Here is a 26,886-nt window from a genome sequence, read left to right as displayed (position 1 = left end):
ACTGAAGCATAAAGGTTTGAGGCTGTACGTGGTGCATTTCAACAAGGTGCAGAACTAGACCATTTTCACTGGGCCATGGATGGCTGAACACTTTAGATATATGGCAGGAGGAGGTCTTAACATAATGAGTTTCTTCACTAGCTCTCCATATATATCTACAGTAGGCTATTATGCTAACGGAACTATTTATTTAACTGCAGACTGAAAACCTAGCCCTTTAAACGGATGAGGCCTGTTGAATATTTAGCAGCAAATCGGATCGTTATGACGATCAATGAAATGATCAGCTTTTAATGAGCCCTCGCTGCTACAGAAAGCTGGGTGTCTCCAACACTCGTCACGGGCCTCCGGCCAAGATGCCTGGCTTGGCGGTGAGTCAAGTGCATCAACAATACCCTTTCAGACATCCTTAATGGTTCCAATCCCTTCAAGCCATACCTCGATTATCTCTGCATGCTAGGGGAGCCTGGGGGCCCAGATGCACTAAGCGCCCCCTCTCTGTCCTTTAACTACAGCGTAGGAGAGCGGAGCGGAGCAGAGACACGCTGCCGTCTGGTTGGATCTCTCTCTGGATCCCAGAAAAGAGAAACGGTTGCCATGGAATCAGAATCATACGCTGGAAAGCATCTCCTCGCGCCATGTGTTTTACGAGTACCTCACGCATAAAGAGTGCTTCCAAGCGAACAGCTAACGGTCTACACTGGCGTGACTGTATGGTGCCGGTCCCCACTGGGTACCACTGCAAGCCACGCTTGACCTGACAGGGCAGGATCCTATAGGGTCCTGGAGCAACAGCGGTCACATGGTAGACCATGGTGACTAATGGGGATTTGATTGCTCCTAAAAATATATAATAAATCCCGGAAAAAAAGTTGGCTAGCTTATATAGTTAGTCACTTTTTGTCAAAGTATTAAGAGCTAGGCAATTAGTCACTACAAGACAATAATAGGGCATGTTAATAACGACATAGTAACGTCAATAGGAGAGCGAACGCCCCATTACCTCACTGAGAGACAACAGACACATCCCAGGGCAGAGTCACCTGACACCTCACCTCTACTCTAATAGGCTAATTCGTCGATTTCCAAGCATTTATCTGAGAATACTTCCTAGAGCAGGAGATACAGTAAAGTACAGAATATGTACAGTACAGTACACTCTCTATCTGGGCTTTCTTGGCTTTCAAATAGGCTAAAACACACACATAGACACACAACACACATACGCACACACAAACACATAGATACACACACACACACACACACACACACACACACACACACACACACGCAAACACACACTCCAGGTTATTTTTCTCTCACTGGGAGGAATTGTCAATGAGAATAAGGCCAATGTAGGAAATAGGGAAATTCAATGGGTTCACGTGGACGTGCAGAGGCCATTCATTCTACAGGACCTCTGTCTTTTACATAGGGTATGACTAGAGCTGATCTACTGTAACCTCACTATGAAGTTATCGGGGGTCCTTACCTAATCAGACAGAATTGTAACAGTACCCATGGCCTCTTCAATCCCCATCTTACAGTTTTTACAATCACTTTGGCACTAATTTCGGAACCTTGATGTCATGTTTCACAACTCTAGACACAAAACTCACAACCGATGATCAAAATGTTAATTTTTCAAAACTCTAACACTTTATCCAATTGCTTGGATACAATACACATAAAGCTAAGATCATTTGTTTATTGAACTAAAATCACCTGTTTAAAATGACACAACTTAACATCAAAGTATTACCATTTCAAAATGCAGTTCACACATTACATCTGAGATGACTGTCTATTCATTTCATTACAATGATCTAAATATCAATTGATACAACTGCTCAAAATGATAAATGACTGTTGCATTACTCTTAATGCATAGTTTTATGGAAACTGACAAACAATATTCCATGTTTAGATCATGAAAGTTTCAGGATAACGAGATCCATTGACACCAATTTCCGTGGAACATGAACCAATTGGACTACATTATCTATGGATGTAATATTTCATCATCATTCTTTATCAGACACTGTTTCTATGGTCCCATGTACCACTTTTCCAGACCATGTTTTCAGATTTGACATTACTGTACACTCACCGCCACTTTATTAGGTACACCTATCTAGTACTGGGTAGGACCCCCTTTTGCCTCCACAACAGCTTGAATTATTCATTGTGTTGTATGTTAAGAGATGCCATTCTGCACACCACTGTTTTAAACAGCTGTTATTTGAGCATTTGTGGCCTTTCTGTTAGCTTGAATGAGTCTGGACATTCTCCTCTGACCTCTCTCATTAACAAGGTATTTTTGCCCACAGAAGTGCCGCTCACTGAATGTGTTTTGTTTATCGCACCATTCTCTGTAAACTCTAGAGACTGTAGTGTGTAAAAATCCCAGGAGGGCAGCTGTTTCTGAGATGCTGGAACCACCATGTGTGGCATCAACAATCATACCACGGTCAAAGTTGCTTAGATTACTCATCTTGCCCGTTCTAATGTTTGGTCGAACAACAACTAAAGCTCTCTACTCTATATACTCTATATATTGAGTTGCAGGCAGCCACATGATTCGCAGTTCGAATGTAATCTTCCTTGATGAGCTAAATCAGGTCTGTAGAGCTGATGGCATGACCTATGTCATTGTGTGGGATAATGTCAGGTTCCACCACGCTCAAATGGTGCAAGCATGGTTTCAGGCCCAACCACAATTTACCACCCTGCACTTACCCACATAATCTCCTTTCCTTAACCCGATTGAGGAATTGTTCTCCACATGGAGGTAGAAGGTATATGATAGGCACCCTCACGAACAAGCCACCCTTCTCCAGGCCATGGATGACGCATCCAATGACGTCACGGCAGACCAGTGTCAGGCCTGGATTCACCCGAAGATTCTTCCCAAGATGTTTGGCTAATGGAAACATCCATTGTGATGTGGATGAGAACCTGTGGCCAAATCCACAAGACAGGGTTGATGGAAATATAGAAGTACAGTAATCAATCCTTTGTTTTGCTTTTTACAGTAAGCCAGGTGAGGAACACTGCAGTTGACATTTTACTGTATTTTTTTCTTTTTGTAGCTAATTATTTTTGCTTTGATTCAAAGAAACCTATGTTGTGATTTTATTGTATTTCATCAATAAATGTCATATTTTGTTCAATGATTCCACTGTGTCTGTAGTATTCTCTCTACTAGTCCTTTTACAGTGATGTATTTACGTGTAGTAGCATAATGAAACATGGATCACATATTTTGTACTACAACATTTAATGATTGTACAAACAACTACACAGTGAAACTATCGGTATCTTGTGTGTAGGTGATCTAAATGAATGTTCCTATGGTATTTCATGATAAATGAATTATTTGAAACAATGATTCTGCAAGTGCAAGGTTTCTTTAAAGATATGAATGCACAATGCAATGTTTTGAACATTGGACAGCCTGTGTTACAAGTGATGGCCGTTTTGAGTTTTGTGTCTAGAGTTTTGAAAAATGACCACAAGTTTCTGAAATTAGTGCCGAAGTGATTGTTAAACACTGTAATTCCCCCCTTTCCCCCAGCATCGTCACCGTGAGGGACTGTGAAGCGATAGAGCCCATGGAAAGAGGTCGTTTGTCACTGATTTCAGTTTATTTTTAACCGTGCCTCATGGGAGTTTTAATCAGAGCATGCTGTTCTATAATAAATTAAATCAGGAATTATTTGTCTAATCAAACAGAAGGCATGCGCGACTATCATTTTTGATAGCTTAGAACGTACAGGAATAATCTTGGTTTGGGGACACGTTGTTAATATTTATAGAGAGGTTATTACATGTTTCTCTTTAAGGAGACACTGTTATCCAGAGCGACGAACAGGAGCAATTAGGGTTAAGTGCCTTGCTCAATGGCACGTCGGCAGAGTTTTCACCTAGTCGACTCTGGGATTTGCTCTAGCAACCTTTCGGTTACTGGCCCAATGCTCTTAACCGCTAGGCTACCTGCTGCCCGTTACGCCTGATGATCATAGCAGACTCTTAGTGTGTGGACGTTCAGTTTCAACAAAGACACATCACCAGAAGTTACTGTACCTCCTCAGAAGACATGGAATTGGTGATCCATACATACAGAGGATACAGTGGTAATTCCTTCATATATCAGAATAAACGGAAATATCATTTTGTTAAAATCTGGCAAAAAAAAGGCGCCACACATTCTTGTCTTTTTCTTTATTTAGCTCTGTTATTGTGGAAGCACTGCCGGGCTATGTGTAACCGTGTGTGTGACACTTGATGTCCCTGGATGGAGCAGGTTTGCAGTCATGTTTTTCAAGCACCAGCTTGGCATTTCAGGCACGAGAGAGTGGGAGTTCTGCATCTATGCTTAAAAAAAATATATTCATCCTTCTCTTTCTCTCGATTCCTCCGCTGGCTCGTCCCCCTCTTTCTCTCTGGCTCTGACAGTGTCAGGGAAGTTGATGAATCAGACTGCATGTGACAGTCTGGCATTTGAGTGAATATGATGGGCCTAATATGGCGCTCTGACAGGCCTGTGGAAATCATCAGGAAGCTCAGTGTGACGAAGCCCGAGACACAACAGCAGCTCTCTACTGTCTGCCTGCCTCCCATCCACACCGCTCATTATGCCTCTGTGCCTGACCGCGTGGGGCTTTTTTCTTCTTCCGGGGGTCGGGGGTCAGGGATGATAACGTCTTCTCTCTTGGTCTCTATCCAACTACACCTATCAATCTCGCTCCAGAAAGCACAACAGCACTCGTTACAAGTAGAGTTCACTTACTACAGCAAAAGTTCACCATAAAAAAACAGAAAGTAGACACAAAAACAACATTATCCCGCCCGCCTGCATATGTAGTGCCTGACAGCAGAGCTGTGTGTGTGTGTGTGTGTGTACAAGGGATATGGTGAGCCTGTGCGGAGCAAACAAGATGTAGTAGGATACGGGCTGTGCACCAATAGGTGGCACTCTACCCTTTTTGACCAAAGAGGAGGGTAACCCAGGGCTTTGGAGCGCATGGGCGTCCCGTGGTCCAGACAAGAGGACAAGTGAACTTAGCAAATCTCTCTCTCGTACTCACTCACACTCCTCTGCCCGGCAGCTGCTTTCACGATGGTATGACAGAGAGAATAGAAAGAGAGGCGGGATTCTATTGCGGTCCTGTGTGCTTCAGTTGGTAGAGCATCGCCAAGTGTCGTGAGTTCCTTTCCCCCTGGCGCCAACCACACCTAAAATCGATGTACGCATGACTGCAAGTCGCTTTGGATTAAAAAACATCTGCTAAATGGCTTATATTAATACATGTACTGTATATTCTTATAGGAACATCCCCTTCACTACCTACATGAATGAAAAGTGCCTATGCCTGAGATGTACTGTAGCTGGTTTATATTGACCTCCTTTCTCATTCTTTAGTTCTGTTACATTGTTTCATCCCCTCCAGGATACTGACTTTGAGGTTAGACGTTGGCTCGAAGCCAGTGCATCATGTTGTAAGCCCAGGTCTATTGTAAATCCATTCAGAGAACAAATAAAATTGAAGGGAGTTTCGTAAAAGTGAATCATAACTCTTTCATGAGTTTCTGTCTTGACCCATCTCTCCTCCTATATGTCATTGTTATTTTGTCAGATAAGAAGGCATGAACTTGGTGTCATTGTGTGGCGTTGTGTTATTTTGAATTCCTCGAGGGAAAATGTTTCTGGCAGGTCATGGAAAGTCATATATTTTGGAGTAAAGGGCTTACTAAAAAGAGCTGAAGGAACATATTTTGGGTTTGCCATATTACCCATAAACAACTGCACAAACATTGCTATCTGATTGCTTGAAAGGGAATACATAATGTTTTGAATTGCGGGTTGTGCATTTTACAAGGAAAGAAACACACATACATCATTTGGATTTATTAAACATGATAATATTTGCACAATCCTGAGGGAAAGTATTTATGTGGAGATTGTTAATAAAACTACAGAATGTCTAAACACCAAAATATTGTTTTCTATGGCAATAAAAAAAACGGAGGCTCCAAGGGGAAATAAAAACAAATGGATTTCAATGTGCAGAATAGAGAATATAATGTGTGTGCACAAAATCATTTGCTAAAATATCATTATATACAAACGCTGCAATACATTTAAAGGCTGGGTTTCCTAAAAACATCGTAGGGCATCTTAATTCCATTGAAACTAAATGAACAAAAGACGATCTTAGTGATACGATGTTTATGGGAAACCCAGCCCCGATCAGTACAAATAATTAAGATAACAGCCGTCAAGCAGGGTTCCCAAGAAATAAAAATATAAGTCTATAAATACATTGATCATGAAATATTCACAAATATACACAAATAGCAGTGTTTAAAATAAAACTGCTTCATATTCACACTTTTCTTAGCCTGTGAATAAAAAAAACGAGCAAATAATACTGGTTAGAAATCAATGTAACCCATGCCTTTAGTGAAATATAATGTTGTCATGGTCTTCGACACTCACAACCCCCACACTCCAAACTCCTAAGGAGGACACTAAAGGGTCACAGGTCATGCTAGTGCTGGTCCCCCATATAGACCAGTGAGTTGAAGATGATCAGGCAGGTTGAGGGAAATCAATAAGGTCATTGATACCCTTCTCGTTTCATTCAGCTGAATAGCCCTTTCAATAGGGCTATTCAGTCGATGCTCTACATCAGCCACTTCCTTGCCTCTTTGTTAAGATTCAGCCAGTCTAATGTCAAGGAGTCCCTTCCAGGGCCTTCCAGTGTAGTCACTGGAGTGTCCTGTCTCCCCAGACTCCACATCAAAAGAAGAGGAGGGTTCCATTTAATAATAATATAATATAAGCCAATTAGCAAACGCTTTTATCCAAAGCGACTTACAGTCATGCGTGCAGACATTTTATGTATGAGTGGTCTGCCCATTATCCTGGCTTTGCAAGCACCATGCTCTACCAACTGAGCTACAGAGGCAGTCCTTCTACTTTTTCTTAGCAAAAGTTCTCACAATATTGGGAGGGGGACATAAAAACTGGAGGAATATTAATAGACTTTATGAAACAGTGAAAGAGATGCTTGATAGTGTTGTGATGGTGAAGTGTGTTGATAAGCTGCAATATGTTTTGCTGAGGGAGGCAACCAGTGGAACGACACTGTCATGAATAACCAATAAACACACATATCAATGTTGGATATATTTAGATGGCGCTACCGTGTGGATTTAATGGTTTACTTCTTTATTTTAATTGGAAATGGTGCATAATCACATGTAAATCCAGAAAGTAGCTAATTTATTAATGCATTTTGCATAATTGCTTATGAGGGGATTCAGTTATAAATTAAATGTAAAGCTGCCATTTAATGAATAATTGCCAACCACAAACCACTTTAGCATCCTTCCCAGTCCAATCATGACAGATGCAATTACATAAAAGTACAAAAAGGGAAAACATGAACACAAACAGCACAGCACTGACATTAAAGAATACATCCATTGATTGAGAGGCAGGCTGTTGCCAGGGAACTATATTTGTATTATCCGATACGCCAAATATAGACAAGTAAAGTTAGCAAGGAAAGAAGATTGTGAATGCCTTAAAGTCCAGGGTTTAGTTTGAGGTGGTGGATGGCAACAAATACAGGCCCTGTGATGGCTCTATGACCTGTGTGGAGAGGCCAATGATTTTACTGTCTTCCAAGACAGTGTGTGTGTTTGGTTGTGCGAGTGTGTATGTGTGTGGTTGTGCGAGTGTGTGTGAATGAGTGTGCGTGAATGAGTGTGTGTGTGTGTGTGTGTGTGTGTGTGTGTGAATGAGTGTGTGTGTGTGTGTGTGTGTGTGTGTGTGTGTGTGTGTGTGTGTGTGTGTGTGTGTGTGTGTGTGTGTGTATCTATGTGTTTGTGTGTGTGTGTGTGTGTGTCTGTAACTGTGAATATTAAACTGTATGTGATGAACAATGTTCATTGTAAGCTGCCTGCAGGCGAGCAGTAGCCCAGAGACTGCTACGCAGCTCCCCGGGACTGCCGCGAAGAAGAAATATCAGCCCACAGAGAGAAGCACGAGATTGAACTTCACTCAACTTTCTAGATGTTTCTCTGTTAGTTAACACTATCGTTTCCCTTTACTGTGGCAATTGTGATCGAATCAATGCAATATTAGCCACTTTCAATGCAACATACCAAAACAAAATGAACTACACAGACCAGTGCAGCATAACCAAACAGAGCTGCAGCAGGCCTATATGCAAATAAACCATTGCCATAAATGGATCTGTGCCATTTACGTTGAACTGGACTATGTTAACAGCATGAGCAGTCGTGAGTAGATGAGCTTGTTTTGAGATCAAAGCAAGAGCTGCATGTAGCCACATGTGCACATTTTGTTCATAACCTTGCTAGTTAGTGAGTTGTTAGCCCAGTTATAGATCATTTGTAGTCAGCAATAGGGGAATGATTGTTTCCTACAAGAGCACAAAAGATCATCTTTGAAAAGCGAGTCAGGTAAAGAGCTTTTTTTTGTCTTAAAGGGGCAGTGTTGTATTTTGAGACAGGCTTGAATAAACTAAGTAGCCAATAGGCAGAGGGTAGCATAATTTATCTGATTCTCTGTAATAATGGTATGGGAATAATAATGCATTTTATTTTGTAAAGTGGATTCTTGCAACAAACAACAGAACAACATTTTCAGTCACCTCCTTGTCTGAAGGACAAGTGGATAAACAGGTTAATGTCAAGCCCTGCATGTTTTTTCAAAAGTCTCATGGAATGTAGGCCTACATTGAACACCACAAATTGGCTGCTACCGTAGGCTAAACAATATAACAGTTATTTCCATGTTAAAATGTTATGGGATGTATGTTCTCCATTGTTTTTGATGGTAGGCCACTCTGGTAGGTCTACATTATGATCAAATAGCCACAGTAGCCTATTTGGCCACTGTTAAAACTATAACTTAAAGTGGGTACAGCCTCAGTGTTCACAGTAAACTCGTGCTGGAAATTGCACAGAATTCTCACAACATTCAATTTTGCACTCAGCAGACCTGAAATTTGCTCAGTGCCTTAACATTTTTGAGGGAACATTGTTGAGGAACCAATAAGAACCCTTTGAAGAAATGTTCCATGAGAGGAGTGAATATAAACCAATGAACCGAAAAATAGAGAAAGATGGCTATGTTGAAATTGGGAGGATAGAGTCAGTCAGTCAGTCAGTACACATTACTCCCCTCAGGTGTGTTCCAGTACTGTCCAGGGTAGACGGTGCCAAGCCGTGTGTCATTTTATACAGACAAAGAGCCTCCACTGCCTCCAGACCTGTGGCAGACACTCAGCCACTTCTTGGAAAGACCCACTGATTCAGGCAGCGACAGGGAAAGGGCATTACACATGGAAGAGAAGTTCAAATGCACATTGTCTCTTCAGGGGGGAAGACACAGAGGGATGTGCGAGAGACAAAGAGATTGAATACCTTTCTTAAATAGACTGAGAGCCCAAGCTATGAGTGAACATGAGCTCCCAGGTCAAGAGTTGGCAAAGCCCTTCAAAACCTCACACACTGAAATGATGTATGGAGGCAGCATAAAAATAACAATTGTGTGTGTGTGTGTGTGTGTGTGTGTGTGTGTGTGTGTGTGTGTGTGTGTGTGTGTGTGTGTGTGTGTGTGTGTGTGTGTGTGTGTGTGTGTATCCATGTGCGTATGTGATCAGTGAGGGGGCTCACTCCTGCAGGTGGCTCACACGCTGTCCCTGTAACAGAAAAACAGGAAAGACAAGAAGAGAATGTGAAAAAAAACAGAGAGGTTATAACCACAGTCACATCAAGTGAACAGAGACACTGCTGTGTGTAGTAGAGGGCGTACTGAGGGGGTTGGGAATGTGCGGGGGCAACATGTGACGCATTTTGAAAACAAATAAAGCTCTGCTTTCATCTTGTTAACGCAGGAGGAAGATGGAGTGTGTATTAACATGGCACAGCAGCCAACCAGCAGTGTGAACTGGCACACTAAAGGGGTTCTAATTTCATTCCCCTCCCAGGGTTGGCATGCAGGGGCCTGCGTATATTTGAATCAATCCCTTGCTCATGGGCTGTCGACAAAGACCTTGCGAAACTAGTCCGCCTCTATAATTTCTTCCCTGGGACACTCTGCCAGCTATTTCACACCTACGCCTCCTCCGTCTATGTGTCAAACCAGGGGATTATTGTGAGCACAGCCTTCCTGAACAGTGTAGTACTGGATTTATTGTCATCAGGAATATCTGTTTCCAGTTTCCTATGGTAGTGTGCATGGACACTGGTGTGATGTCTTAAATGTAATCATAAACACAACTCTATTGCTTTATATTGGACAACAGTTTTACTGGCCCCCTATTGTCTCTGCCTAAAATGCAGTGATTGAATGATCATTACACCAAAGTTATGGCAATGGTCTGTGCTGGAAAATAGGAATTGAGTTAAAAATGACATTTAGTGTTTTGATTTATGAGAGACAAGGAGAGAGCTGTTTTTCAAGTGTGGTACTCCAGTGGGCAATAAAGAGGAGAGGACACATAGCAAGACCCAATCCTATTTATTTATACCAACGTGTCTTGTGGCTCTGCTCCTCTAAAGAGCCTTTCTCCCTGTTCCTCTTCAGAGGGACTTGTCTAACAAAAGTGAGGCTGCAAGGAGGAATGCACTGATAATGTGATAACTGCATTCAATTAAGTGGCAGGCGTCATCAGAAAAATATATGTATTTCCCATAAATGAAAAAGGGGGCTTTCAAGAGATGCGAATGACATGTGGGTTAGGATGAATGTACAGCTCCCAGAGCCAGAGATCAGGTTGGCGGGAGGCAGCACATGGAAAACTATACAGTGTAATGCGGTTGTATAAACAAGGAAGTTGAAAGCTGACAATGGCTTGCACTTGGAGAATGAACCATATCCACATATCCTGAGAGCCTCACTTCAATGGCTGGTTGTTGTTCTATTTTTGATCACAGTGCTTTGGACCGCCTAGGCTTTCACTACGCTGCCCGCTGCGTATGTAGCTAACTGCTTGGTCACTTATAGTCCATATCAATAGTCAGAAACAAACCCTACACACTTAGAAAAAAGGTGCTATCTAGAACACTAAAGGGTTCTTCGGCTGTCCTCATCGGAGAACCCTTTGAAGAACCCTTTTTGGTTGCAGGTAGAACCATTTTGAGTTCCATGTAGAACTCTTTCTACAGAAGATTCTACATGGAACAAAAACAGGTTCTCCTATGGGGACAGCTGAAGAACCCTTTTAGAACCCTTTTTTTCTGAGTTTAGTCAGCTCTTATCACTGTCATGTAATCGGCCTGAGGCACCTTACGTTTATATTCAGTGAGAAAACACACACGTACAAACCTGGTAGGCTATCAGTAAAGCAAAATAAGATCCAAGTTAATGGCTGGTGTCGAGCCACTGCTGTTCTAAAGCCCTCTGTGTGTGTGGTGTAACGGTAGCGCTGCACACGCTACGCTACTCCATCCTGTCAAGTGTCAACTTCTCAGAATCCCATGTTTGATGCATTAGGAATAAAAAAAGATATGCATAACACATCTTTACTCAACACACACTCCACATGTACAATACTAGGGCCATTTCCTCAACCAGAGTGTACAGTAGTTCCACTATTCATAAACGCAAAAGCACATTCATTTCAATCCATTTGCCTTGACATGAGGCAACTATTGTGTCTTTAAAGCAGCCCTATACCTTGGCAGCCTGTGGTGTGTAGCATTCAATGATCAATCGGATGCTGTCAGGTGAAAAGAGAGATGAGCGGAAGGTGTCTTAATGCTTCCTACTCAAGTAGGAAAGCAATCTCTGACCCAGGAATCTGTGTTTGACAAACCACTCTCAGAAGCCATGAGGAAGCTGGATTCTATGCAATGTCAATATCACTGCATACGGAATGTTTACAGTGTTGTGACTGAAAGCTTCAGGTGTCACATAAGAAGTGGGAGTGCCTGTGCGTATGAGTAACAGCTGTGACAAACTGCAGATATCAATTAGATCTGAACCTGCCACTCTTCCATAATTCATCATCTCCCATTGGCTATTGAACATCTATAAGGATGAGAACAACCAACTTGATCTCAGTCCAACACATACATACTTTTATTTTCTCAGTACTGGTTCCCCGTGGGAATCGAACTCACAACCCTGGCGTTGCAAGAGCCATGCTTTACCTTGTCATCTCCATGGTGTCCTTAGTGAGATAGACAATCCAGTACACCAGGTTGAAGGCCCCGAACGACAGAGGGAAGAGGATGCGCGAGTACTTGTCTATGATGCTGGTGCCAGTCAGTAAGTTGTTGGACGGCACGGCTGAGCCTTGCTGGAGGAAGGCCTGGGCATTCACTGGAGGGTTAGGGAACACCTCCGCTGGCCTCTCAAAGTGAGGCGTGGAGTTTATCCTCTTCTTCAGCATACTGCTGGCATCCTGTATAGTACACCAACACAAAGATCGGTGGAGGGGGGGAGTGAGAGAATCTATAGTAAATCTATGACCAGAACGTCAGTAAGTCATTGGCAATTAAGATTAATAAAATAGGAAATGAGTTGGGTTTAATTTTGGTAAAACACAGTTTTAATTGAATCCATTTCCCATAACAACACAGTATGTTATATGCACAAAAATCATAAAAGATAGAGTAATTGATTAATTCATCAATACAACATTATACATTAGGTGTACAAAACATTAGGAACACCTGCTCTTTCCATGACAGACTGACCAGGTTAATCCAGGTGAAAGCTATGATCCCTTATTGATGGTACTTGTTAAATCCACCACAATCAGTTTAGATGAAGGGGAGGAGACAGCTTAAAAATCCTTCTTTAACCTTTCAGACAATTGAGACATGGATTGTGTATGTGTGCAATTCAGAGAGTGAATGGGCAAGACAAAATATTTAAGTGCCTTTGAATGAGGTATCGCAGATGGTGCCAGGCTCATCGGTTTGTGTCAAGAATTGCAACGGTGCTGGGTTTTTCACTTTCAACAGTTTCACATGTGTATCAAGAATGGTCCACCACCCAAAGGACATCAATCCAACTTGACACAACTGTGGGAAGCATTGGAGTCAAAATGGGCCAGCATCCCTGTGGAATGTTTTTTATACCTTGTAGAGTGCCTAACTAATGGAGGCTGTTCTGAGAACAAAAGGTGGTGCAGCTGAATATTAGGAAGGTGTTCTTAATGATTTGTACACTCAGTGTATAAAAAATGCATGGCAAGTTAAGATCAGCAGAGTGTATGGAGCAGGAACTGAGGCAGGGTTGGAAAGGGTGGTGTGGGTAGCAGGGACAGAGGGAGGGTTGGTAGGGGTGGTGTGGGTAGCAGGGACAGAGGGAGGGTTGGTAGGGGTGGTGTGGGTAGCAGGGACAGAGGGAGGGTTGGTTGGGGTGGTGTGGGTAGCAGGGACAGAGGGGAGGGTTGGTAGGGGTGGTGTGGGTAGCAGGGACAGAGGGAGGGTTGGTAGGGGTGGTGTGGGTAGCAGGGACAGAGGGAGGGTTGGTAGGGGTGGTGTGGGTAGCAGGGACAGAGGGAGGGTTGGTAGGGGTGGTGTGGGTAGCAGGGACAGAGGGAGGGTTGGTAGGGGTGGTGTGGGTAGCAGGGACAGAGGGAGGGTTGGTAGGGGTGGTGTGGGTAGCAGGGACAGAGGGAGGGTTGGTATGGGTGGTGTGGGTAGCAGGGACAGAGGGAGGGTTGGTAGGGGTGGTGTGGGTAGCAGGGACAGAGGGAGGGTTGGTAGGGGAGGTGTGGGTAGCAGGGACAGAGGGAGGGTTGGTAGGGGTGGTGTGAGTAGCAGGAACAGAGGGAGGGTTGGTTGGGGTGGAGTGGGGTGGAGCCGGGGCCATAATTTGACTGGCTTCCATCACAGACCAGGTTGGAGCTGAAAATGTCAGCTGCTGAATGCTGTGCGCGTCTGACGGAGGTGAGAAACCACGCAGGGACCATGTGGCTTTAATACTGCAGCTATTTCTGAAACGACAGCAGGCTCAAATTCTCTGCTGGCTCTCAGAATCAGAGCAGATTCTTATGCAGTGCGTATTACATTGTTTTGCATGCTGCCATAATATAGCTAGAGATTGATGGGATAACTCATAAAATGTCAATACCGGTGCCATTGTTTTGTTTTGGTGAGATTGAACATGCAGGATTAATGGTGTGATATTGTTATAATACACAGGTTATCCTATCAATGTGGCTTGTGTCCTCTCTGTAATCCAATTTCAACAATGGAATTTTAGCATGCTGACATCAGTGTATAATATAAACATCAAGCAAGGAAGAGCTGATAGACTCAGTTAACAACATTTTATCCAGTCAGCAACCAGACAACCACTAAACAATATTTTATTCAGTCAACAACCAGTCAACCAGTCAACAACATCTCATCCAGTCAACAACCAGTCGACATCTTATCCAGTCAACAACCAGTCAACAACATCTCATCCAGTCAACAACCAGTCAACAACATCTTATCCAGTTAACAACCAGTCAACCAGTCAACAACATCTCAACCAGTCAACAACCAGTCAAAAACTTCTTATCCAGTTAACAACCAGTCAACCAGTCAACAACATCTCATCCAGTCAACAACCAGTCAACAACATCTTATCCAGTCAACAACCAGTCAACATCTTATCCAGTCAACAACCAGTCAACATCTTATCCAGTCAACAACCAGTCAACATCTTATCCAGTCAACAACCAGTCAACAACATCTTATCCAGTCAACAACCAGTCAACAACATCTTATCCAGTTAACAACCAGTCAACAACATCTCATCCAGTCATCAACCAGTCAACAACATCTCATCCAGTCAACAACCAGTCAACAACATCTCATCCAGTCAACAACCAGTCAACAACATCTCATCCAGTCAACAACCAGTCAACAACATCTTATCCAGTCAACATCTCATCCAGTCAACAACCAGTCAACAACATCTTAACCAGTCAACAACCAGTCAACAACATCTCATCCAGTCATCAACCAGTCAACAACATCTTATCCAGTCATCAACCAGTCAACAACATCTTATCCAGTCAACAACCAGTCAACAACATCTCATCCAGTCATCAACCAGTCAACAACATCTTAGCCAGTCAACAACCAGTCAACAACATCTCATCCAGTCAACAACCAGTCAACAACATCTCATCCAGTCAACAACCAGTCAACAACATCTCATCCAGTCAACAACCAGTCAACATCTTATCCAGTCAACAACCAGTCAACATCTTCTCCAGTCAACAACCAGTCAACATCTTATCCAGTCAACAACCAGTCAACATCTTATCCAGTCAACAACCAGTCAACAACATCTTATCCAGTCAACAACCAGTCAACAACATCTTATCCAGTCATCAACCAGTCAACAACATCTTATCCAGTCAACAACCAGTCAACAACATCTTATCCAGTCAACAACCAGTCAACAACATCTCATCCAGTCAACATCTTATCCAGTCAACAACCAGTCAACAACATCTCATCCAGTCAACAACATCTCATCCAGTCAACAACCAGTCAACATCTTATCCAGTCAACAACCAGTCAACATCTTATCCAGTCAACAACCAGTCAACAACATCTCATCCAGTCAACAACCAGTTAACAACATCTCATCCAGTCAACAACATCTTATCCAGTTAACAACCAGTCAACAACATCTCCTCCAGTCAACAACCAGTCAACAACATCTTATCCAGTCAACAACCAGTTAACAACATCTTATCCAGTCAACAACCAGTCAACAACATCTTATCCAGTCAACATCTTATCCAGTCAACATCCAGTCAACAACATCTTATCCAGTCAACAACATCTCATCCAGTCAACAACCAGTCAACAACATCTTATCCAGTCAACATCCAGTCAACAACATCTTATCCAGTCAACATCCAGTCAACAACATCTTATCCAGTTAACAACCAGTCAACTACTGCTTTTCCAGTCAATGACCAGTCATAACCAGTCAACAACATCTCATCCAGTCAACAACCAGTCAACAACATCTTATCCAGTCAACAACCAGTCAACAACATCTTATCCAGTCAACAACCAGTCAACAACATCTTATCCAGTCAACAACCAGTCAACAACCAGTCAACAACATCTTATCCAGTCAACCAGTCAACCAGTCAACTACTGCTTTTCCAGTCAATGACCAGTCATAACCAGTCAACAACATCTTCTCCAGTCTACAATCAGTCAACCAGTCAGAACGAGTCAACAACATATTATCCAGGTCATTAAGATTTGTCTGCATTTTAAATAGATAGTAATTCAAAATGGTGCAGATGGAGAGATAGAACTCCTCCCAATTGGACTATTTAGTTCATATATTTGGTGCAGCCACCTAATAATAGTCTCTTTCCCACAGAAGCAAAAAGCATTGGGCTTGCCTGTCCCCTCTAGGCTTCTTGTGAGCCTGTAATGATCTGCCTGGATATTCCCTTAATCTATTCCTTTCACATAATCTGTGCTCACGAAGCCACTGGCTGTCTCTTCTCGCCAAATCTTCTTGTTGTCACAGGCTAGGAGTGGGGGGTGAGAGGGACACAGAGATGGGAGGAAAGGGAAGGGGGGAGGAGTGTAAAACGAGGAGAGAGGGAAGAGGTGGATTACCGAAGAGGACTCCCCGTCGGTCCTCCCGGCCTCTGCTGCCTCCAGGGCTGCCTTAATGGAGGCCGCCTTGCGAAGCTCCCGGTTGGCCTGCAGCGTGGAGAAGTAGTTGACTGCGGCAAACTCAATGAGGGCTGAGAAGACGAAGGCGAAACACACAGCGATGAACCAGTCCATGGCCGTGGCGTAAGAGACTTTGGGCAAAGAGTGGCGGGCGCTGATGCTGAGTGTGGTCATGGTTAGCACTGTGGTAATGCCTGGCATACACAGGGCACATAGAGAAACGTTAGACAGAGATACTGGACATGGCAGCCATTTTGTTGTCTGCATCCCAGAGCCCCAGGGTTGGCTGGCTGGGTTTCCAGGGTACCAGCCCATCATCTTGTTGAGTGGTGATTGTCAGGGCATGGAGTGGAGTGAAGTGAAGTGGAGGGGGTTGGAGGGTCAACCATCCAATGGTTTGCGTTAGAGCTGTTGTGCGGGCAGTGTAATGTGAACACACGAGCTTACATGCAAAGGAATAGCTTAAGGGGAAATAGTTAAGGGTCTATTCAAGCATGTCATTTGGCCTGAAAATTGTTATTTCTATGATCCCAATAGTTTAAACCTTATCATACATTTTCAGATAATTATTTCTGTTGTAATTCTCATGACTGAGATCTAACATTACTGAACATTGAGCAACATTTATGCCTTTGGTTCATCAGATTAGACTGTCTCGTTAATATGTAACTGAGGATACTGTAACAACTTAATCAATAGCAACCTACAAAATGAAGATTAGTATTGCATTACACAAAATCCTCAGAGCCCATTGATCATTTAGATGGTAATTGATGCCATACTGAATTTGTGGGCATGATGTTTAATCTCTAGCCTTCGGCAACAAGTTCACACGTCTAGACATGCACTACTCAACCAATAAACTTGCTCTTTCATTCAGAAATTAATTTGTGTCCAAGTTCAATGCTAAGCACTTTGTATCACTCACTGTCCTTTTAAGATCACTTTATTCGTGATTTGTACACAAGGTCCAACCGAAATGTGACTACCGTGGAACGGTTGTTGAGGGCGGTTAAGTACCTTGCTCAAGGGCACAACAGCAGGATATGGTATCTAGAATTCTATACCAGCAACCCTCCTGTTGCCAGCTCATTTCTTGACAGATGTTTTCTGTCAGACCAAGGATTTGAACTGGCAACCCTCTGGTTACTGGCTTGCCTCTCTAACTGCTAGGATACCTTCTGCCCCCACCTTTGGATGGAGGGTCACCATTGTTTATATACCAAGAAGGATTATAATGTCAATCTCTCAGAAACCAAACCAATGTGTTCTGACAATATTGATACATCATGAGACCTGTATAGTATTAAAATAAATGGCCAGTGAAATGTTAAAAAGTCCAAATCAATAGTTCACCCATATTTGAAGTGTATTCACTTTATCAATAGTGAATCATACAGTGTAATGAAAGTAGCACAGTGTACACCCAAAATAATCTATTGATCCTGAGAGGCAGCAACCAAAAGCATGGCTTAGTTTACTCTCTCACAGCTTAGCCTTAGCATCATTGCATGCAAACACAAGAGCGGTACAGATATAGGATCTTAATTTGAGCCAGGTTGCTACAGCAGGAAAATAATCCTGCCACAACAGGAAATGTGAATTATTATGTGGATTATAATTAATGGACATTTTTATTGGGATTGACACATTTTTCGTAAGGGAAAATCAAGTCAGAGATTTTTAATACAACTTCAGAAGCCTTTTTAAACCTCTAATACAGTACAAATGTTACATTTCCTGCATTGCAGAAAAGTTATCTTTTAACAGCGTGAGCAAATTAAGATCCAACATCTGAAGTGCCTGTGGTAATGAAGTATATTCCTAACAAGCTGGCCTAAAACAAATAAAAGTCAGGTCACTTAGGCATGCTATTTGGAAACATCCTAGCATTTGTCTTGATTTGTGCATGCAACTATGCTAATACTAAGCTTTAGCTGAGGAAACTAAGCCATGTTTTTGGTTGCTGACTCTCAAGATGAATAGTCTATTTGCTGGTTATCCATCTAAATGAGGTCAACTTTTCTTTTGGGTCAACTGTTACTGTTCCTGTTACATCTTGGACACAAATCCATTTGAATTTCTGACTTCCTTACAAGTCAAGGAAGGTTAGAGGAGGAGATTAAGTTTGTCATACCATCCACCGTGTTTACTGGTCATGGGATGGCCTGTTTTTAGTGACGATGATGATGATGATGATGGTTTCAGAGCAGCACAACTTGCATGGGTTGACACATGGTGATCAATGGGATATGGGTTGGAAGGAGTTGCCCGGGTAGTGTAGTTTCCTCTCAGGGAGACAATAATGGCTGGGCCGCGAGCAGGCCTGGAATGAGCAGGAGCGGCCAGTAATGATGATGATGAGGAGGGACACAGATGAAATTGACAAAGGCTTACACGGAACAAGTTTACAGGGAAATAGAGCAATAGAAGTCCCAATCCTGGATAATGAAGAGAGTACGTAGAAAAGCTGTCCTGTTCACTGATTATATGAAGCAATTTAGTGTGCTATACAGCTGATATAATGTACATGTCTGAAATACTTTCTACTAGTATAAGGCTCATTGGACTGCCAAGTGACTTCACAGACAGGAATCTCCAGATGTACAAGATTTCACAATTCCATGACCATTTTATCTCATCATAACACAGGGAAGAGACTGCTAATATTATTAGACTAGCAAAAGTTTTCATAAACTACTGCACCTGTACAGTATATTGATATAAATCGATAGCGAACCTCAATCTGTACAACCTTTTCCAGAATGGAGATGCTTTTTTCAAGTGGATCACTGCAAGTTATGTTTCGAGGGAGTACAAATAAATTGCCATTGATTGAAAGTGTTAAGTAATACTATGGTCAGGTTCATCTGAGGCAGGGCTACTACGGAAATTGATTGGCTGCATAACAACAACAATAACAACAACAATAACAACAACAATAACAACAACAGCAACAACAACAGCAACAACAGGCAATGTAGTTGAGCCTGAATCTGTTACAGTTAGTGTGACAACAGTTATCTAAGCAATGAATTACATTGTGGAGATTCAACATGCAAACAGACCCATGGATACAAGGTGTGTTACATACAACCACGGTAATACATCTCTCACATGTATTTAAAGTACGTTTTAATCTTTGGGCTCACACTAAAGACCCTTACAAGCTCTATGATGGTCCATTAACAAGGTACAGATATAATTTCACTGAGATCGTTTTCAAAAGCTAAAACAGTTGGAAAGAAAAGGGTCATTGACCACTGGCCTGCTATGCTCTTGTCAATTTGATATTTACACAGTTCATTTGCACAGGGGAACATGTAGATTTAAGTGGATGTAATAATGTTTCAATGCATTTAAGTGCTGCTTCAGCTCTGAATGACAGTTACCAACTCTCCATAAAGCTAGATACAGTACCAACTCTCCACAAAGCTAGATACAGTACCAACTCTCCACAAAGCTAGATACAGTACCAACTCTCCACAAAGCTAGCTAAAGTACCAACTCTCCATAAAGCTAGATACAGTACCAACTCTCCACAAAGCTAGATACAGTACCAACTCTCCACAAAGCTAGCTAAAGTACCAACTCTCCATAAAGCTAGATACAGTACCAACTCTCCACAAAGCTAGATACAGTACCAACTCTCCACAAAGCTAGCTAAAGTACCAACTCTCCATAAAGCGAACTACAGTACCAACTCTCCACAAAGCTAGCTAAAGTACCAACTCTCCACAAAGCTAGCTACAGTACCAACTCTCCATAAAGCTAGCTACAGTACCAACTCTCCATAAAGCTAGCTACAGTTACCAACTCTCCACAAAGCTAGCTAAAGTACCAACTCTCCACAAAGCTAGCTACAGTACCAACTCTCCATAAAGCTAGCTACAGTACCAACTCTCCATAAAGCTAGCTACAGTTACCAACTCTCCACAAAGCTAGCTAAAGTACCAACTCTCCACAAAGCTAGATACAGTACCAACTCCCCATAAAGCTAGATACAGTACCAACTCTCCATAAAGCTAGCTACAGTTACCAACTCTCCACAAAGCTAGCTAAAGTACCAACTCTCCATAAAGCTAACTACAGTACCAACTCTCCACAAAGCTAGCTAAAGTACCAACTCTCCATAAAGCTAACTACAGTACCAACTCTCCACAAAGCTAGCTAAAGTACCAACTCTCCATAAAGCTAGCTAAAGTACCAACTCTCCACAAAGCTAGCTAAAGTACCAACTCTCCATAAAGCTAGCTAAAGTACCAACTCTCCACAAAGCTAGCTAAAGTACCAACTCCCCATAAAGCTAGATACAGTACCAACTCTCCATAAAGCTAGCTACAGTTACCAACTCTCCACAAAGCTAGCTAAAGTACCAACTCTCCATAAAGCTAGCTAAAGTACCAAGTCTCCACAAAGCTAGCTAAAGTACCAAGTCTCCATAAAGCTAGCTAAAGTACCAACTCTCCACAAAGCTAGCTAAAGTACCAACTCTCCACAAAGCTAGCTACAGTACCAACTCTCCATAAAGCTAACTACAGTACCAACTCTCCATAAAGCTAGATACAGTACCAACTCTCCATAAAGCTAGCTACAGTACAAACACTCCATAAAGCTAGATACAGTACCAACTCTCCATAAAGCTAGATACAGTACCAACTCTCCATAAAGCTAGATACAGTACCAACTCTCCATAAAGCTAGATACAGTACCAACTCTCCATAAAGCTAGATACAGTACCAACTCCCCATAAAGCTAGCTACAGTAGCAACTCTCCATAAAACCCCCACAATTGCCAACAATTGTCAAACTCAAGCACTTGTTAAATGATCACGCACTGGGAAAGAAGGGTATGGGAGAAATCGTGTCAGGAAAAAAAGCAGAGGAGGCGAGAGAAAGAGAGAGAGGGAGGAGGATGAGGAGGAGGAGGAAATGAAGGATAAAGACAGGAGAAAGAAATGAAGAGCTTGAGGCATCCGTGTGCTTTTAAAGGCAAAAAGCAAGGTACAAATTAGGCCCACTCAATTAAGTCTGTGAGACTTCAGCTCTGGAGACTTTCAGCTCTTAGAAAGCCAGCCTGCGAAGCTGCACACAACAACAACAATGCCTAATGTGCTTTAACCCTGATGGAGTGCTTCTACATAGCTCTCTGTCTCTTTCTTTCTCCATCTGCACACGTCAGTGCATTACCACAACTTATTTAGCTACTGGCTTCTCGCTGTGCCCCATATTACTGTTGTTCTGTTGTTGTGTCACCAGCAAAGCATTAAAATACATTGTATTTACAGAAGCAATTTACAATCTCTTAATCATAGAATTTCTTAAGGCCAAAAAAAAAAAAACGTGTAAACTGTGAAGATAAAGCCTGTCATTCTTGGGTTTGGGGAAAATCCAATATGTTGAATGCAACAGCCTCATAAAGGACACACCATGCTCACACTAAAAACACTCCAATATCTCCACAGCGTTTTACTCCCGCTACCATGCCAAATGAAAGCAGCAGGATGTGGGAGGTTAATGACTTTCTGCATATGTGCGTCTCATATTGGGCCCAACTTGAACACGTACTAATGATTGGTATCTTTTTCCTCAGTGTGGGCTTGTCAAAATGCTGACAAGCTTCCAAACAGAGCCATAATCTACAAAGGCCAGCAGCCGCTCCTGCACACAAAAATGTAGCTGAGGAAATTTAAATTGAAAATCAAAAGGATGGCAAATGAAACTTAAGAGCGCTCTGCTCCTGAGGCTAGAGGCTGAAGCAAGTGTAGCATGATGTAATGGGAACAACCGGAACCTGCAACTCCTCAGAACAAGTTCAAGTAAACAACATCCCCCCGCTCTCTGCCCGGGTTTGACCGATTTCAGAAAAGCAGTTTTTAATATTCATTCAGATCCAATTGGGAGGGAATAGAGATAAGAGGTAGAAGACATAAGAGATACCATGTGACTGTGTTACCTATGTTCTCTAGTACCACTCTACATAATGCAAACCATTACCATGTCCTGCCAAGAAAACACATTAAAATACTGAAGTACAACACCTTCACCAAATTTACATAAAAGGATACAGAATAGATCATGTTATGCGTGATGAAACTGTGTTATCCAAGGTTAGTTGTTTTGTTATCTTAAAGAGGCTCTGGTGTTGAAAAAAACTGTTTGTGAACTAACACTTGCACGTGCCCCCTTGCTGATAGCTACTCCATTGAGGAACAATGAACTTACTATGACAGTGCTATGTGGTTGTCCAACCTAGATAAATGACTAAAATGTACAATGTAAATGTAAATATCACTTTAAGGGAACTCCAACTTATATTGGGACTTGTAGGGGTTACCTTGTAACGTAAGCATAGTGGACAAGACAATGGAGTAACGGTGGAGATCAGGAGGAGGCCTACCGAATACAGTTCGTGCAGGAACCGATTCCTTATTGATCCAAAAAGAGACCTGAGCCAGGATCACGGTCATGATACAGGGGATGTATGTCTGAATCAAGAAGAAGCCCATCTTCCTTTGCAGGTGGAAGTGAACAGTCATGACTACATATTCACCTGTCAGAAAACAAATGGAATACTTTCTGTGGGCACAGAGAGTTTCGAACAAACACATTGGCAAATCAGCATTTCACACAGAGCACAAAACTGATTTGTGCTACAGAAAACAGATGAGACAGTGAACTTCTCAGGGAGACATCGTACATGCAGTACATGCATACTCTAGCACATGTCAAATGCTGCAGTTTGAATGTGTACCAAACAAGCATAGATTCAAATGAAAATTTCATTTAGAAATAAAAAAATGATTTAGATTGAAATCTTCATTCAAAGCCATAAGCATACGGTATGCATATTGTTAGCATCGTTCTTTTTGAAGCTTATTTCTTTAAGCATTACTAAAGCGTTAAGTGAATGAATCTATTCTTACCAGTGTTGGATTTTAACCTCTCACTGGACACTGTCTGTCCTATTAGGTCGTACTGTAGCAAGCTGGAGGACTCCTCTGGTACTTCCACAGAGAACAGTGGTCCTTTTTTCCATGTGTACACAATTTCACTCATGGGGTAGGCATCTGGACAGCAAAAATAAAGATAATGTAGTCATTCTGTAATCACCAGCTAGCCTGGTGGAACCATCTGTCTGACTGAGGTTTATGAAGGACAACTTACAGCTACCAAACTTGAGAGGACAGGCATGGCCGTCCATGGGGAAGTTCATCAGTCTCATGGGACACTCTGCGTTTATTGTCAATCTGCAATGGAATGGCAAAGAGTGTTGGACACACCTTATGTACAGTAGTAATGGTCACCTATGATCATCTACAACTGATCACGTACCAGGCCAAACAAAGCAGTACTGATAGAGATATGCCTGGGTAAGTTGACGTGTATCGCACAAATAACTTAACCAGGGCTCTCCAATCCTGTTTCTGGAGAGCTACCGTCCTGTATGTTTCACTCCAACACGAGTTGTAACTAACCTGATTCAGTTTATCAACCAGCTAATTATTAGAATCAGGTGCACTAGATTAGGTTTGGAGCGAAAACCTACAGGACGGTAGCTCTCCAGGAACTTGGTTGGAGAATGCCGGGCGCTAAACCATAGCCAGGACTGTGTTTGTATGATACTCAGATAGATGTCCGGTAGAACACAGACGACTGTCCTACACAGGTCTGTTTTGGACCTGGATGGCTGTGACTCAGTAGTACCTCATAGTGTAGAGGATAGTTCCGTTCTGCATGATGCGGAACAGCTTGTTGGGAGTGGTCATGTTGTGAGAGATTGACCTCTTGCCATTCCGGAAGAATGTGTCCGGTGTCCAGATCTTGCTGACCATGAGGTTGTTGAGACGCAGAATCTCGATGGGGCCCTCAAATTTCAACCTCTCGTCAATCCACGTTTGACGGAAAAATACATCCATAGTGTACTCCTACAACATTGCAGTTTGGAAATCAAATCAGCAATCAATTAATATGCTAACGATGACATTGCTGTACAGTACAGTACATAGCCTACAGTATGTCAGTGACCTCATTTACGTTAATGAAATGTCAATAATAAGTACGATTACTATATTAAATATTTTAGAGTCTTCCCTACATGTTGTTTTTGATCTGTTGAAGTACTGTGCAGGTCCATATTTCTCAACTTCTCCACTAAGAAAAACTGACTGTATTTCATTACAGGTTCCAAGAATGATCCAAATTTTAACCAAACAGTATTGATTTACTTTGTTTTCTTGAATTTCTTGATGTGTACGCAGTTCAGCTTTTAGCTGCCATATATAATGAAATAAAACTCAATGGATAATGGCTTTTTCAAACCAGGAATACTTTTAGCTCTGGTCTTATCTATACTGCCTATGGGATGGCTACTAGTGGATCACATGGTACCAGAAGTGGGTTTTAGATGCTGTGAAAAATAATATAGTGTGTAATGGAAATCAAACGCTCAGCCGGCTCGGGACCCTCACTGACAGGGATTGTCAACCAGATTAAAATCCCTAAGCTGCAATAATGACATCCTGCCCAGAATAATGAAGGCTGGTAGGAATATGACTTGAGGCTGTGGACGGACATGCTAGGACTGGGAGCACCAAGCAATTATACTCTCCTGTCTGCACTAACACAAGTATGTGTTATTGAAATATAAATAAATGCAAACACTCTGGAGTTTTGTGTTATATAAGTGGACTGGATAAAGTAGTAATGAGGCCACATACCATCTCAACATCTGACACTGGACCAAAGCTTGTGACAAAGATGTCTGTTTTGACCTCAGTAACTGGACCTACAAAGATAAATGTTGTTTTGACATAAGACATAAATAAACACAACTCTTCAGTCTAAAATCAAATGGAAGGATGTGAGATATTGACAGGATAAAAACGATGTTATTGTTAATTTTATCACTTTTCTAGTTTACAGTTACTTGACCTGTAGTTCTTGGCTATTACACGTCAGCACAATAATATCCCTTAGTAGGATTGGAATTTAGCAATTTGTGAGAAAGAAACCCTGTGGTCAGTGGGTTATATTAATTGCCTGGACACTCGATGTCACAAATTCGACAGTTATATTAATGACACTAAAAGCAGCTTCCAACGATGGGACAGTGACCAAGAATTATGCTCTATCTGGAACATAGGCGCCTCACTACTGTGGAAAGGAAAACTTTATTACTACGTGAGTAGACTTGAATTTCACACATTATCAAACAACCTGTTAGAAGTATTAAATATGTATTACTGTACCTCCAAATCCAGGTCGCAGTCTGTTGTCATATCCATCTAGTAATCTATCCAATACACGCGTGATGTTATCCAAATAGATATTCTCAGTTTGCGTTGATTTCACATGATTTCCCCAAACATTGCTCACACTGTAGACAAAGTGCATATTCATTATCTGGTGGCTTATTCTACTCAATACAACTTGTTACTGCATCAAAGTTGCATAATGTACATTTATCAACATTCTAACACGCGTAAAGTCGGGGGGAAATGAGTTCACTTGTACTCACCAGGACAGAAAAAAACAATTGAAAACGAAAGCCATGCCTCGTAAACACTCCACAGCCACAAAGCCGTGGTCAACTGTTATAATTTCCATATTCCATCATTTAAAACCATACAAAACGCTGATCACACGGCTTAGTCTAAAAACGAGAAGGCTTTTGCGCCAGTCCTGCTCGACTTCCCCAGTGCGGCTGCGCCTCATCTGACTCGCTCAGTTGAGAAACTAAAGAGTTTTAAGAGACTGAAGAAGAGCAGGCACGGAGGGCATTGACAATAATCGAATAAGGCATTATGGGAGATAAGAAAGAAGAAATCCACTGATAGTTTTGGCAGGGAATTAGTTTGGACCCGTTTGGAGATTTGGAAAAGGCTCAAATATCCTCCTGGAAGAGATTGCACCAGAGATGGTTTCAATTTCTGGGGTGGAGAGCATTTTACAGATCATAATTCCTAATAAAGTTGAGGAGATAACAGCATCACTCCATTATTGCATGTTGGACTTGGTCATGTCCAACTTAGCTGTTTCCATTTCCACACCTGTGACAGTCTGTTTGCACGTGCTGTCCTTCACATCTCCTGCACATCAGCATGTGGGCTAACAAATAGGAAATCAAAAAAACAGATACACCTTGGATGGTGCATGTGATTGTGCTGATGG

At 42.1% G+C, this 26,886-nt stretch overlaps 1 protein-coding gene across 1 annotated transcript; it reads right to left on the bottom strand.

The window, feature by feature from the left end:
• Positions 1-5,896: 5,896 nt before the first annotated feature.
• LOC106603847 (gamma-aminobutyric acid receptor subunit alpha-6) lies at positions 5,897-26,664 on the bottom strand. Its single transcript, XM_014198035.2, has 10 exons — positions 26,234-26,664; positions 25,965-26,092; positions 25,434-25,501; positions 24,421-24,641; positions 23,881-23,963; positions 23,640-23,783; positions 23,114-23,266; positions 16,654-16,907; positions 12,199-12,452; positions 5,897-9,743 (listed from the first exon to the last, which is right to left on the bottom strand). Exons 1-10 carry the CDS (start codon positions 26,320-26,322, stop codon positions 9,731-9,733), a joined length of 1,407 nt encoding a protein of 468 aa, XP_014053510.1. The 5' UTR covers positions 26,323-26,664; the 3' UTR covers positions 5,897-9,730.
• Between the last annotated feature and the right edge of the window lie 222 nt (positions 26,665-26,886).

This window comes from Salmo salar, chromosome ssa04 (assembly GCF_905237065.1).
Source record: "Salmo salar chromosome ssa04, Ssal_v3.1, whole genome shotgun sequence".
NCBI classification, from domain to species: Eukaryota; Metazoa; Chordata; class Actinopteri; order Salmoniformes; family Salmonidae; genus Salmo; species Salmo salar.
Note: the sequence above shows the minus strand (reverse complement) of the source record. Positions and strands in the feature narration are given on the sequence as shown.

Coding starts and splice junctions, on each gene's coding strand:
- LOC106603847 (XM_014198035.2), bottom strand. CDS start 26,322: ATGGAAATTATAACAGTTGACCACGGCTTTGTGGCTGTGGAGTGTTTA. Junction 26,093..26,233: donor AATTGTTTTTTTCTGTCCTG/GTGAGTACAAGT, acceptor CTTTGTCTACAG/TGTGAGCAATGTTTGGGGAA. Junction 16,908..23,113: donor TCCTGCACGAACTGTATTCG/GTAGGCCTCCTC, acceptor TGTGTATGCCAG/GCATTACCACAGTGCTAACC.